The sequence below is a fragment of the Abramis brama genome (assembly GCF_963993115.1).
Source record: "Abramis brama genome assembly, chromosome: 24".
In the NCBI taxonomy this organism is placed as follows: Eukaryota; Metazoa; Chordata; class Actinopteri; order Cypriniformes; family Leuciscidae; genus Abramis; species Abramis brama.
Window position 1 is genome coordinate 19012582 of NC_139986.1, and position 15587 is coordinate 19028168.

General features: G+C 38.0%; 1 protein-coding gene across 1 annotated transcript; it reads right to left on the reverse strand.

Annotated features, from left to right (window-relative positions):
* Positions 1-1130: 1130 nt before the first annotated feature.
* Positions 1131-9384, reverse strand: LOC311075450 (uncharacterized protein). Its single transcript, XM_084102882.1, has 5 exons — positions 9137-9384; positions 8134-8273; positions 7874-8045; positions 6566-6617; positions 1131-6152 (listed from the first exon to the last, which is right to left on the reverse strand). The coding sequence occupies exons 1-5, from the start codon at positions 9250-9252 to the stop codon at positions 2271-2273; spliced, it is 4362 nt and encodes a 1453-aa protein (XP_083959008.1). The 5' UTR covers positions 9253-9384; the 3' UTR covers positions 1131-2270.
* Between the last annotated feature and the right edge of the window lie 6203 nt (positions 9385-15587).

Genomic DNA, 15587 nt, shown 5'->3' on the forward strand with positions numbered 1-15587 from the left:
AAGCTAAACAATGAGAGTTAAAACAAAATGACAAAATACTGCTAGCTGGAAGTGTGACTGCACGCCTACAAGAGCCGTTACCAGAGCAACGTGAAAACACGATGCTAGAAAACGACACGAGATTTCTATGACAGTTTAAAGTCTTTTTTAATTATTATTATTATGGAAAACTAAGCGTGGACTATGTGTTCTTCTATTTAAACCATTGATTTAAACATGAAAATAGTGCAGGAGATTTGGAATCATCTCAGTGACGCGAAGATTCGTTCAGTCAGTGGCCCGTTCAGCAGCTTACATCGTTACGCGAGTAGGTGGCGAGAACAAGTGAAGTGCTTTATTATGAATGAGTGATTGAATGATTCGTTAAAAAAAAAATCAAAAAATCAAAATACATTCAAAGTATTAATTCGATCGTGTTTGTACGTTCATTCTATGAAATGTTCCACTTCCTTCAGTCCGCATTGGACTGCTATATGCTCGCGCTGTTTCAAATGGCCAAATTAGGTGTATCAGTATCACTCCGAACCGTTCATTGTGCAATAACATTTAATCATAAAGGTTTTTTCACCCAAAAATTAAAATTCTGTCATCCTTTACTCAGCCTTTATTTCACCCTTACATAATTTACTCAAGTTGTTCCAAGCCTGTTTCAGATTATTTCTTCTGTTGAACACAAAATAAGATATTTTGAAGAATGTTGGTAACTTTGTTGACGGTAGCCAATGACTTCCATGGTATTTTTTCCTACAATGGACTACTTCCTCCTACTCAGTAGTCTGGTTACCATCATTCTTCAAAATATCTTTGTGTTAAACAGAACAAAGAAACTCATTCAGGTTTGGAACAACTTGAGGTTGAATAAATGATGCCAACATTTTTATATTTGGGTGAACTTTCCCTTTAGGGATGGCAGGTTGTGACATGATACAACAAAGTAAGGTTGTTTTAATGAGCTGTAAATAAGACGTTTCTGTGTTATTAGATATTTTTATGTTTACTGAGATAAAAAAAAAACTTAGTGTAGCCTACTTACTAATCAAAGTGTTCAAGATTAGCTTAGCAGTTTAACTGCAGACAAAGTTAGTCATTAACTATTTATATTTTATTTTAGTTTTTTTTTTTTTTTTTTTACAAGTGATCAGTATTCCTTTACATAGCACAGCAATAATAACTAATGTAGTCAATATATTACATTTTCATAAATATCACAATATTGTTATTAATGATGACATTCAAAAAACAATCTTACAAAAAAGGAACATACATGTATTGTTATACAGCCTTTAGTAGTAGTGTTGTGATCAATGCTGCAATTGTCTTATGGAAGTCCCTAAGGCTCTCTAGGGGAGAATTTATTCCTCAACCCCCTGCCCTGCATAATAAATTACAATAAATGATCCATTAAGATTCCACTGCCAAAGCCAAGGATACACACAAACAGTTATAATTACATTATACAGCAAAAGTTGTTTTAGTGGTCTTTTGTAAAGTTTGTGAGAGGTCACTTTAAATCTCAAATTAATACGTTGTGGATTTCGCATATGCCAGAGTCCACCACTGTTTTTCAATAACATTTACTTTTAACAATAACATTATATGTAATGTCATGATTCTGCACAGAGTTAGTCATAACTGAGGTGGAATCATGATGGAACCCCAATGTTGTAGGGGTGACTATTTTTCCATTCTGTTTTCTGACTCTTTTAATGCAGCCATATGAGTTAAAAAAACATTCAAACACATTAAACAGTTGTGGTTCAGCTACTAAGTTGACAGTAACTGACTATAGACTGTCTGTCGGTAAAATTATGTATTGTGACTGACAAGCTGTGCTTTTAAATACAGTGAATGAAACAGGAGGCAGCCCTCAACAAAAGGAATGATGTAAGAACTCACCATTTCAGAGCCTCAAGATCCAGAAAATATCAAAAAAATTATTGGAACAACAGTGCATTGTTCTGTATTGTAAATACATTCATAATTAGATCAAACATGGTTATCCTCAAGCACTATAGAATAAAAAATCCCATAGCATTTACTGTATAAAAATGTTCTGATAAATGACGTTCTTATAATTCTGACATGATTATAATTCCTTCTATTAACATATGTCCTGATTCCTAATTGTTTTTATAATTTAGATCTGTTGGTTTAAATGAGGTCTAATTTTGCTTCCGCTTTTCCATGCACAAGAGGGGGAAAAAAAATCAATGTCCAGTACATGTAAACACATCTACAACATGGAATTGAACAACCCATAATTTTATCCTCTAAAGTTCAGTTTCTACCTCATCATCACCACTGTTAACATAGTATTCATCATCGGTTGTGGTGTCAGAACCAGACTCCTCAAAAACAGGAAAGCTGGTTGCGTAGCTCCTAGATGGCAGGATACCTCGAGAAGGAGACAGATTTTCTGGAGTTGTCCTCATGAGGGAATACATAGCAGGAGACTGGGATATCCGGCGAGGTGAAGAAGACAAAGTTGGTGATGGAGGGGGGGTTGGGTCAAAATCATCAGGATCAAGATGATCATCTGTATATCCAGGTTGAGACTGTTTACCACTGACAGATCTGGGCTCATAGCTTGGGGAATAACTACTCAGTGGAGAGTCAACTATTGTATAATTCTCCTTTGGCACAAAGTCATCCAAACTTGAGAGGTCGCTAATGCTGCTTGTTGATATTCGTCCAGGGCCTGATGGGCGGCTTGAAACTACACTGCTAACTGAGTAAGATCGTCCATTGTGCAGACCATACTTTAAGTCTGCACACGACAAGGACAATCGAGACCTCACAAGGTTTTGCTGCTTAGAACTCTTGGCTGAGCTCAGTGGAGAGAAGTCATCAGACTTACAAAGTGAATTTGTTTTTTTGCTCACTGGACTATAAAACACATTGTCATTCTGAATGTCTTCTGAATCAAAATCAAACAAATAAACTGGTGATTGGGGACTGACGGAGGATTTTCTGTAATGTGGCAAGGTGGCCGAACGGTTCATACCTTGGGCCTTTAGCCTGTTCGGATTAAAGCTCCTGCTGTAAGAGTGGTTTCCATTTTCATCGCTATGCCTCTTTTGCTGATCAAAATGTAATTTATTCTCAGATGATGTTAAGGGTGACAAGGACCCAAAAGTGGCAAAATATGCTTTATCAGTGCTCAAAGATGAGTCGGGGGCCTCCCACGTGCACCCAGAATTACTTTGTTCAGTTGTAGACCTGTTTTGCCAATTCATATTTAATGTATTCTCATATTTCTTTAATGTTATTGGTGACAAGGAACCCAAAGAGTCTTTATTGGTTGTTAAAGAAGAGTTAGAGGGCCCCCGTTGGCTTCCAGAATATGTTTTCTCCTCTGTCTTGGATTTTTCAAAAGTCTCAGTGTCTGAGTGTTGCTGGGTGGGGGGCTTGTTCTTCTTCGTGATTGTGTCAAGTGCACCGTCTGAACGTTTGACACCAAATGTCAGTTTTAAGCGATTTAATATCTGGTCTATCCTGCTGCTTGTTTTAAACACTGGTGAATGTCTTTTGGTTTTTAAATACTGGGGACTAACAACCTCTTTGTCTGGCAAAGACACAGAAGAGAAGGCATTGTCTTTCTTAACTCGTGAAGCAAAGAGGCCTTTCTTTGAATTGGGACTCTGCATTTCCTGCAATCTCTCATGCATATGCACAGCTGTAGTCTCTTTCTCAGCTGTAAGTGGAGTCTCACTTTTTACTGTGAGCTTATTCAGTAGTAAATACTTCTCTTTCTCTCTCAGTCTTTGCTTGGGATAAGCAGTACCCTTATCAAGATGAAGTGCCATCAAGCCATGTTCCTGATGAGGGAAGTTGTTCGAGCCTGTGTCGGACTGCCTTGGGTGTAGGCTTATATTTGCACTTTGGCTTTCCATGACAAAACTTGTATCTGGTGCAGGTTGTGAGAGGCATGGCTGGGCAGGTCTGTGATTATCTAGGGTGCTTGTATAAGCTTGAACTGCTGTCCTCTGTTCTCTGATAGGAGAAGATAATTGTTCCTTTGGTCTCGTTGTTATCCTTGTGTATGTGGATAGTGAAGAGCTTGGGTCACCTTTTATAAGGTCAGCGTGAGTGGTTACAATATCATAAGATGTAGATCTGGTATGTGTTTTAGACGCAGGTGGAGAGGACAGTCCTTGTAAATTGTTGTTGAGTGTAGGTCTTGAGGAGATGAGGCTAGAATATGGAGAAGTGCTGAGACGAGGTGTAGATCCTCTTCCAAAATCAGGAGGCAGAGATTGAGCTGGGGCTATATGAGAGCTGGAGTCATACGAACTTTGTAATGCAAATGGATTGTCGAACAAAAATCTTGAGGGAAATGTCTTCTGGTCACCCTGCAGTGTTACACCTCCATCTAGCATAGGAGGCAAAGTTTCAGCTCTCTGTAAGGGGGGAGTAGGGGTGGAAGAGAAAGGGGTGAATACAGTCGGGCTGGACTCTCGAAGGTATGAATAGATGCTTGGTACTCTGACACTTCTGAGAGGTCTGCTTGGAGAAAGAGGGCTCGAAAGATCCATTGAGCTTTGACTTGACTGAGAATGTTTCTTAGAGTCCAGATATATCTGTCCCACAGTTGTTGGGCTTTTAGAATTGTTGGCTGTTATATTTTGTGTGTTTTGTGAATTAAAATTTTGAACATTAAAGCCAGATTGTTGAACATTCAAATTGGTTGAATCTTTGGGAGAAATTGTGGTGTGTGGAGTTATTTTTTGTTTGGTAATATTGGAGTTTTGCAGGTTGGTGTTGTTAACAGTATTTTGTTCCACTGGATCAATGTCCTCTGTACTGGAATATTCCCTCAAAAGAACTAAATAAGAACTCTGTTGACCTTTGAGAACCCCAATTTGTCCCGTTCGGGTCGTGAATTGTGGGAAATGTTCCTCCTCTGCTCTGGCAACGGAAGTTTCTAGTCTCCTTGAGATTTCTGTCTCTGGTTTGTTTTGAAACAGTGGTGTCCTTAACGGCACTCTACTCTCATTTCTTGGTGAGAAAGGGAATTGACTGACTGGTATTTCCTCTGTTCTTGTAGGAGTGTCTGGGTATTTGCCAGTTTGGTCCTCAGTGGTAACAGAATGGGCAAACGTAGGCAATGTAAGGGTTCTGACAGACCTAGTTATCGGAGTCTGCGTTTGTGTGGGCTCATCACTGGAGCTTCTCAAATGTTTCCTCCTTAAGGAGAGAAGTAGGCTGCTTGTTGTTGGCTTGGAGCTCAACGATTTGAAATTCCCTTGTTCATCTCCAGTTTTGGATATTCTGTACCCTGAATGGGCTGAATTTGGTGCCTGACAAGTGTCCAGATGTGTGGAAAAAGGATATAATTCTGCATTGTTGTACATCGTGCCCACAGAGGATGATTTTAAAATGGGTCTCTTCGGCTGTACTGTGGTTGTGACATTCGGGGAATTGTTCTCTTTTTGCCAGTCAGGAGAGTGCATTTCATTGTCATTGGCCAACATGTGTTCAGATGGTTGCCTTTGGGAAGGTAAAAAAAGTTGTTGCTGCCAATCCTGGCGAAATAAGCTAGATGGGTTGATATTCTGTCCACAATCTTGGGGTTCGTACTCTACTTCATTGCTGCCTTGCTTGGGTCTTCGAGGACGACTACTCCAAGGTGGAGCAAGAACTGAGGCCAGGGCAGACGTCAACATAGCTGATGAAGGATTGTGAAGACTAGGTTCTGGATCAGGAGTATTTTCAGAATCAAGTGCAGTAAAAGAGGCTAATGACAAGACCTGGTTTAGCACTTCTGCATGGCATGCAAAAAATTGGGAATCAGTGCTTGCCTTTAGTCCACTGTCCACGCCAATGGAGGTCAGATTACTGTGGTACTGTGGAGTTGTTTGGGCATTCTCTGTACAGTCATTGGCTCCAAAATCCTTGTTGAATTCTGTTTGTACCTCACAAACAGGTTGAGTAGAATGTCTTTGGGAGTCGTGGATTATTTGAGTTTGCTCATGAAGGCCTGTGTTTTGTTGTATTCCTTTATTTTGTCCCTGCTTAGGTGTGTTATGTACATGTTGATGCAGAGTGTTAAAGTGGTCTTCATCAAAGGTTGCTTTTGGCCAATCCTCATCCTTAAATAATTCACCAGTTGATTTGCCACATTGCTCTTTTGGTGAAAACACGTCCCTTAGCTGTCAAAACAAGCAATAAAGGTTTTGATTAGTGCTAAAATTAGAACAAAACACAGGCACTAATTCAAGCACAGTAGCATTTGCACTTTTTACACTACTAAATTGCATTTCAGACTTCCTTGGGTAAATTATAAGAAATACTTCTCACATACATTTGAACTATTGCCACTCCCATTCCATATCTCTTTAAACAGACAGATCAACTTCACAGTTGAGCTTTACATTCCACTGAAAAATACTCTGGATGACAAAACTGCAAACATGACATGGCCCAGTAGAGCAAAAATATATTCAAAGGGCAGTACAAAAAAAAGGAAGTTTATTTTATTTAAGCAAGATATGATATTCACTTAGAATATTCACTTACTAAAAATATTATTCTCATATATCTGCATCTTAGTTTGGATGCTTACCTCTGTTTTGTGTTGATTAGCTGTGTTCTTTACCACTTCAAGTGTGCTGTAACTGTCAAATGTGAAAATAATTTTTAATTAGCATATGATTTGAGCAAACATTGAAAAGGTAGGTAGATTGAAACATACCTCCATGTTACATTTATTTTATTTTTTTAATTACAGCAATTCACAAAGATAAGTTCCATCAGGCAGATAAACAAAGATGAAAAACTATGACGAAAACAAATCACTTGTCCAACTGAATGTTTTACACGTTATTCTTACTCCCTAAAACCTTTTTCTACTTCAATGTCTTTCATATATTCATCAACACAATGCAGGGAAACAAGATCAACAACATTCCATCCTTTCTCTCACTTTAAGCATTATAGGGGTAAACAATTCATTGGCCAGACATGAAGGGAGGGGTCCATGGTTAAACTGTTTTATAATTAGCACAGAGTGTTTCACACACATAAATCAGACACAAAAAAACCCTGTTTAAAAGAAGAGAGAGCAGTGACGTAATACTTTTAAAAATAATATACTGTAATACTGCACAATAAATGTCAATTTACTGTTTCCAAGATAAAGGTGTAAACACTTTATTTGAACACATGTACACACCTAGATACGGTACAGCCAAACAGTAAAGTTTGGCGATACACTTTCATGCTATCATTCATGGTCATTAAATCATGACTTATTGCTATATAAGGACTATTACTGCCAGTCATAGGTTGAAAGGGCGTTTGCTATTCTGGCTAGAAAACCGCCAAATGACATAGAATCCAAAGTGCTATGGCATAATTTACATGACAGAAGATATTATTATATGCAGTAAGAGTGTATTCAGTGGAATCAAATTTTCATAAAACATTTTCTAATAGGGAGACTAACAGTTTTGGAGTGAATGCAATGCAGTGAAATTTAGGATTAATTGAACTTGTATTTTAGCAGCTGCTCAAATCCAGGGATCCCACAATATTAAACGATACATCTATATTGAATATAACAATAAATACGTTCATGTTATGGCCGATAACTGATATATGGCTGCTTAAAATGCAATACAATTTAGTCTAGAAATATTGAAAATAAAACACTAAAAGCAAAACTGGATATTCATTATGAGAATTGCTAACAGATTACATTGAACAGTGTTATTAAATGATCTAATATATAATACTGATATGACACCGATATTGACCATCTCTTTTTAATGCATGTGAACCCCCAACAACTGTGTAAAAATGTTTTTAAAAATGTTTTTTTTTTATTTATTTTTTTTAAGTATATAAAGAAATAATAAAAAGTAACACTCACAGATTAGTCGTGGCTTGCAACGTTTTTTCCTCTGCTGTGTCTTTTTTGCATCTTCTGCTGGGAAGCCTGATAGAGATTGTGGAAGTGAATCTGTCAGATTTCGTCTGTTCCTCAGATGTCCTACTGGAGTCTTTCTTAGATCTGAGCAGTATTATCTGCTTGATCTGCAAATCTGATCAGCGACAACCCCAAATGAAGAGAAGCATTAAATAACAGCATGATTATAATAGCACATGTATAATCTGGGAATATAAACTCACTTTTGCTGCTTTTCTGAAGGCCTGCTAATGGCAATGCTGGTGAAGATGCAGTAGTTCTTGTTTCTAAATCCTTCTTGTTGTGGATGTGTTGAGCTGATGGTCCAGGATGTAACTTCTCTTGTTCACTTTTATTCTGAAAACTAATCAAGCTTTGGCATTATAATACTGCTACAACATAACCTACAGAGAGCTGGAGACTGCTTCTCTTAACAGACACATGAAATCCACATGTCTGCAACAACAACTACTAAGTGAAAACATTTAAAGGTTCACTCCCTTCAGAAAAATTCTTCACAGGAACACCCACAGATATTTTCTTAGTATAGCCACACATGACGCAGTTTAATTTCATGATTTGTTTTGTGCAAACTCCTCTACATGTGCAAAGAAAATTAGTTGACTAGTTAAAAAAAAAGAAAAAAAAAAGATAATTAGACAACATGGGTGTAACAAATTACATAAGAGCTAAAGTATTACCATAAACATGGTGAGACATGTTCAGCAAAAGATTAATACTAGTGGAAACTCATTAAATGTTATGGAGGTGTGTTTGAAATCATCTGAAACAATTAAACTGAGAGGAAGTCAAGCAAACATGTTGGTAAAGATTTTTAAATCCTTGCAGGCAACAGCAGCTAATATATAACCTTGGGTTGTGCCAGACAAGAGATCAATGCTTGAATCAATGCTCAATCCATTGGCATCTTGTTATAATTTTTTTTTTATTGTAAGAGCATTAGTTAGGCCTACTGAAGTAAAACTATGACGGCTACACTTTACTTTAAGTAATCTAATATTTACGCAGGCTCTTCTACCTGAACTTCAACCTGTCCTCTTAAAAGACTTCCGTAATGCTATCTGTGGAGGATGATAAGAGTCAGTTAAGGAGAGAGAGAGAGAGACAGAGAGCGAGAGAGAAGTAGGAAAAGTGGTAACTTATATGTGTGAGAGAAACAGAAAAAGAACGTATCCTCACAGCTTAAATAAAAACTTTGTAGCCTACCGTGATTTGTCAGTGTGCGTGTAAAATCTCCCCTGATCTGAGAGAACGCAAGTCACGCTGGCTTTCACTCCGCTTTGACAACTTGACTGCTGCAAATTCAGATCATGTGTTGACATTATAGGCTGATTGTATCTGGCTCGTCTTGTTTGGTTACCTCCCTTTATGCCCTTCGGGCATCAGCTGTACCCTTCAGTGCCCTCAGTGGCGGCACGGTTGTACATTCCAACGGAGAAAAGCGAGAGAGTTGAGGTAACGTTAGACCACTCATACTGACAACCGTATGAACACAACAAACGCCGCCCGTCAAATGTTTCTTTCCCGCCGCCGAGGCATGTGTTATCGAGAGCAGAGCCGCGGAAGTGAGCATGTGTTTTAGCAAACAAACTCCGTACTTTGAATTGCCAACTTTATTACGGGACCTATGAAGACAGTGATAAGCATCGACAACTTGACATAACGTTGGAAATTGATTTATTATTTTCCTGAATCATGCGAACTTGGATTTGGCTTTTGGACTAGTTAGCTAAGCAGCAAGAGGTTTTGTTTCAAAAGGTTTTGTTTCAAAACTACTTAAATAAAAAAATATATAAAACTTTTTATCTAAGATGGCAGATAAGCACCATAGAATAAACAAGCGATAACTGAACAATATTACTAATGTTTTTCCATCATTGTCCGATAGGTGGGGTCTAAACAATGGTGCATGTCATTTCCGCGAATCGATTCTTTACAACAGTTCGTTTTGAAGAACCGGTTAAAATGATTCAGTGAATCATTTGCGTCATAACATAATAGCGCAAGTACGTGGTCACTGCTGCTGGCATTCGTTGCATACATGCTTTCAAACGTTTTAATAAATTCATATATGTGGACACATATACTAGTTAAATAGAACATAAATTTAGCTTAATTTGTATTTAGTTAGCCAAAACAATAGCCTATTTAATTTTCAGCACTGAACACACTATTCATTTTGCAATTTTATATTTCAGTTAGAATGATAAAGCAACTTACTTTTCGCCCCAGTCAAATTATTAGTTCAGTCCAAATGCTCTTAAGGCTAGTCTGCTTACTATCTGCTAAAATCATAGACTGGCTAAAATGCTTAATATGCTGCGTATCCTAATCTTTGGTTCTCGGTTTATCTTTGAACTTCAGTTCAATGAGTCAGTATGTTGACTCGCGAACGGCTCGGACTGATTCAGTCCGAGGACCCACTCGCTAAGGCCGTTTTTGAGAACTGATTCAGGGAAAATATTCGCGCATGAATCGGACAACAGTGATGTTAACAAATGTGTTTGCAACTGGGATCCTACCTCTTATTGAACATTGTGAGAGGAAAATAATACCTATAATACTGCATGACCTATGCTACTCTCAGCATTAATAAGACTGAACATAATATTTCTGTAAACAAAATAAATGTTAATTTCCCTTAATCACTTTGTCAAAGTGCAGCTGAGGTTTACTGTGAGGCAAAATAAGTGGTAAATAAAATGGAAAGGAAAATCAATCTTAATTAAGATTTTTTTGGTCAGTAATCAAGAATGATTGTTGGTCAGGCATTCTGCCTCTTCAGCAAAGATTGATAGGCCGAGTGCAGTATTCCTAATTATTTTTTTGTAGAAATACTAGAGGTCATCAATTAGACTCATTAGCCCCACTGGCTAAAGGCAAGAAGCTGGATTGCAGTGTTGCATTGCTTAAGGGTGTGCTGTGCAGATCCACATACACAATATTGACATGGACGTGTATTTCCAGACAAAGGCAAAATAATCAGCCACCGCGATTATAAATCTTGTCATGGAGTGATGCTTATCTCGATCCATTATAGAAATGCAATTTAATTCTGTAATAAAATCTAAACAGTTTTAATTAACTCTGCTGATTAAAACAGAAACCAATATGTGCATAAGGGCATAACTTGTATGACAAATTCATCTTTAGCATAATGTCTTTCAGGCTTTTGGCACAAGCTCAGTTTGATCATGGTGCTGGTCGTAGTAGTCCGTTAGCTGAAGGGAGTTACATATTTCATGGATGGCTTGTCATCTGCTGTATAAATCAACTGCCAGTGCTGGAAAATGCATTATCTCCTGGAGAGATTATGACAAGGCCAATTCATAACTGTGAATTGATTTTCTTAAACGCTGGCTGCAATATGGCAGTGTATTCAGAGCATGTATTGTGGTGGTTAGCATAATCGAGGGTTTATAAGTTCCTGAAATAGCAATCACAAATATAATCAGCAAATCAGACAGACCTCAGTATACTGAATAGAACACATTTGCTCCAGGTAATCAGTCACTCAGTGATTAACAAAATGGGTTCACACAATATCAATAAAAAGGCGTATCTGTGCATGCATTTTGTTTATATTTTAATACTATTAGAAGAGGTGAATGAGGAGTATATATATGATTGGAGCATAAATAATCATTACTTCATCATTGCAACAGAAAAAATATTCTTAAACCAAATAAAAATGCAGGTTAAATAGGAATATCACATTACTTCAAAAATGCTCAGATTAAGATATATTTTGCCAGGTATTGCCACGACTAATTAAAGCATGGTCCATAAAGGGCATAAATTAGATGCTACAGTACAGTAATTAAAGTTGCCTTATCTACAGCTAAACTGCAACTGTTAATGCAATTCCCCTGCGGCCTCAGCTACAGTTGACCAAAGCCTGTCTTTAAGATGTCTTGAGCTCATTAAGCACCGAGAACATTTTTATTAATTGACAAGACAATAGTTTAATTAAAAACCCAGAACCCTGTCATTCTGCCAGGCTGATAGGACATTTGAGCGGGATGCTTGCGACTGGTGACTCAGAGGTTAACTGTGGCAGCAGCCTGGCAGCCGTATTGACTTCTGGGTAATTATACTTAAGTGGTGACTAGAGGAGGCAAATGGCAGTAACAGATTATCTGTTTTGAGGGGATGCATTCTTAGAATCAATAAGAGTCCATTTGTGGAAATAGGGCAATTTAGAGGAAAATACACCCCTGTTCTTGGTCCTATAACAGAAGTCATTCGCCCATGCTAGGCCTTTAATTTTACCTCAAATCTCTCATAGTTAAATTAGGAAATAAAACAGAGGGAATACAACCTCTCTGAAGCAGTTTTACCTTTCTGCATCTGTTATTAAAAATGAGGATGAGAAATCATTTTAACATGAACACACACCATTCAAAAGTTTGGGGTCAATAAGATTTTTTGGTTACACTTTATTTTAAGGTGTCTGAGTACAGAGTAATAATAATTAACTACATGTACTTACTATAGGGTTAGTTTAGGATAGGTTTTGGTTTTGGGTTAGTCACATGTATTTATGCACAATTATGGTTGCACTTTATTTTTGCGCACTTATATGTACTTACTGTGTACTTACCTTATATTAACCAGTACTTTCTTAGGTAACTATACATGGGTTAAGGTTAGGTTTAGGGGGTTCAGGGTTAGTACCTTACCCAGTTATTGAAATAACTATAAATAGTACATACTGTAGTATGTACATGGGGAACAGGACTGTAAAATAAAGTGCTACCATAGTTATTACTATAGTAACTATGTAACGTAATAAGGACACTGTAATATAAAGTATGTATACCGATTTTAAAAAAGAAGAAGAAATTCAGCAAGGACACAATAAATTGATTAAAGATATTGACCATGTTAGAAAAGATTTCTATTTCAAATAAATGCTGTTCTGTTGAACTTTCTATTTTATAAAAAGGATCCTAAAAAAAAATGTTTTTGTGATATTAACAAGAAATGTTTTTTGAGCACCAAATCAGCATATTATAATGATGGATCATGTGACACTGAAGACTGGAGTAATGATGCTGAAAGTTCTGCTTTGCCATCACGGGAATAAATTACATTTTCAAATCTATTATAATAGAAAAGAGTCATTTTAAATATAAATAATATTTCACAATATTACTGATTTTACTGTACATGTATTTTTAAAATTCAGCCTTTATGAGCATAAAATACTTATTTCAAAAACATATAAAAAATCTTACCGACCCCAAACCTTTGAACATTTTTGTATTTGCATGTTTTCTGTCTACAGACATGCTGCCCCTCCGGCTCATCCAGTAATTACTGATTACATTAATTCTGGTACGAGCATGCAGTCACCAGCTGATGTCAGCCCACAGAGCCAATGCCTTTTGGGACAGGAAGGCTGTTGGGGAAGTCAATGACCTCTCTAAGTAATGAGGGAGAGCAGAAAGAGATTGCTGCTTGGTCCATTCGGGTCTTAGGGGGGTCGTAAAGAGATTTGCTTGTAAAAGAAGTACTTTTCCCTGGCTGATTTTACAGCACTTACACTTTTCTTATACCCTTACTCTGTTTTTTTCCCCCTCAATTTGCACACAAACACCCTAGAAGATGAAAGAACAGAAGCCATTTCTTGTGACGGATGTGAAAGACTCCTCTCAGATGTAGCCCACAGTCTGCTTGCCCGATTTACAGAGCCAAATCACTTAGACTAACTCTTACAGTCAATCAATTGCATTTACATCTATTGCGGCTCGGCCAACCAGACTCTCCCTAGGAGACAGCCATTAATTGGCTTGTGCAGTGGTATGGACCACTGATCAATCCCAATCAACTCATGTGAAACGTTCATAATAGAACACTAATACTTGTGCAAGGCAAGACAAACTCACACTTACAATATCCCAGAAGTGAATTATGGCAAAAGATGATACGGGTCAATTATCAGTTGAGTTGGATATGTGAGTTATTGGAGACGGAAGCACATATAGATAGATCTGAACACAGAGACTCTTAAATGGATCCCAGGCACTCCCTCTCTTTAATGTTCCCTTAATCTCACATCGCCAAACCGTAGGATTTAATCCAATCAGCAAAGAGCTCGTTCTCATTTACCCAGAAGGCTTGAGGGGCCCATCTTACATCCGTGGTGGGGAGAGCCATGATGGGACGGTGTCTTTTACCCTACATGTCATTTTTCACAGCTCAAGTTTTCCCTCATGTCCTCTTTAGAGACCTCCATTTGAGGGGAACTTGGAAGGAGGGGTGATGGAATAAGTCAGTACCAGTCATCAATGGATTTTTCTTTTTTAAGACACTAAAGCAATCTACATTTTATGATTGCTCAGAAATAATCCACTCATGGGATTATTAATTCAATTAAAATCAAGCTTTTAATTAGGTAGACTAGAGTAATGCTCAAATATACGCTCTGAGACTTAATAACCCATTGACACATTGTTTATACTCAAGAGTACATGCTAATGAGAAAATATGTTCACGGGGGTCATAGTTCATAGGTCAGGGCATCCTAAGGTGGCAGAAATGAACAGTACAAGTGTCCTATTGAAGCATTTGGCTGCGTGTCAGATTTCCAACAGAGTTCCAACTCAGCACCATCTTAAAAATTGGTCAGTGTCTCAGACTGGGGTCTCCGAATGATAAAAGTGTCACAAAAAATGTGAATGCATTTAAAGCCAATATCTTAAAAAGGGTCGCAGCATCTGTCAACACAAAGCAATAACATTAGATCCCTTTGGATCCACCTCTTTTAGCAGGAAAGCACAATTCATTCCTTTAATGTGAACAGTGCATGCCCTAAACCTGATGCTGCTGATTACTTCTGGGCAATTAAGCTCACTGATAGAATGAACTCAGTTTGACTTCAATGCTTGATCTGAAAAGAAGACAAGACAGCGAGGGGGAGAAACTGTGAGAAGCAGACGATGAGAGCGGAGAGTTATGTGATGTTCTGGCAGAGCTTGCAGACTGGGCCCATTGTCCGGCCTTGCAAAATCAGCACTACCCCATTCCTCTGGCCCAGTTAAGACATTCTTTTTTGCAAGCTGGCCGGTAGTGCACTCAGCTTCCCCCTTTTTTCGTGATTGCCTGACATTTCTTTTCTCTTCTCTGCTGCTGGTGCTTCCAGCCAGATCTCCTTAATACCTCCGCTGACATGGGTCCTATAATAACACAGCTGCCTTTTTATTGATAATGTGTCACAGAATATCTCAGTGTAGTTATCGAACACTGGTAGAGCAGAATGGCATTTTCAGTGGGAAATAAGGAATCGATAGGGAACAGCAAATTAAGTAATAGTATTTTTGCGTCGATGCATATTACAGCTCAGTTAACAGCCTTCGGATCGGCAAGGCTCCACGCTGCAGGATGAACAGATCAATCCGCACACAGAGCTGACGTCTCGCTTTGACAACATAATTAGTTATCATACAGAGAAACGTGTTTGAGGACAATATGAAAATCCTCCCTCGGATATTCAGCTCATGGATCGGAACCATGAAGAGGCAGTCAGGGAAACCATGTGATTTTCTATGAGGAAAACAACTTTTTAAAAGTAAAGAGAGATTAATAACTGAGATGAAGGGTGTCAACTGAGAAGAGATGATATTGTTAATGGGAGGTCTGATAGGAAATAGTC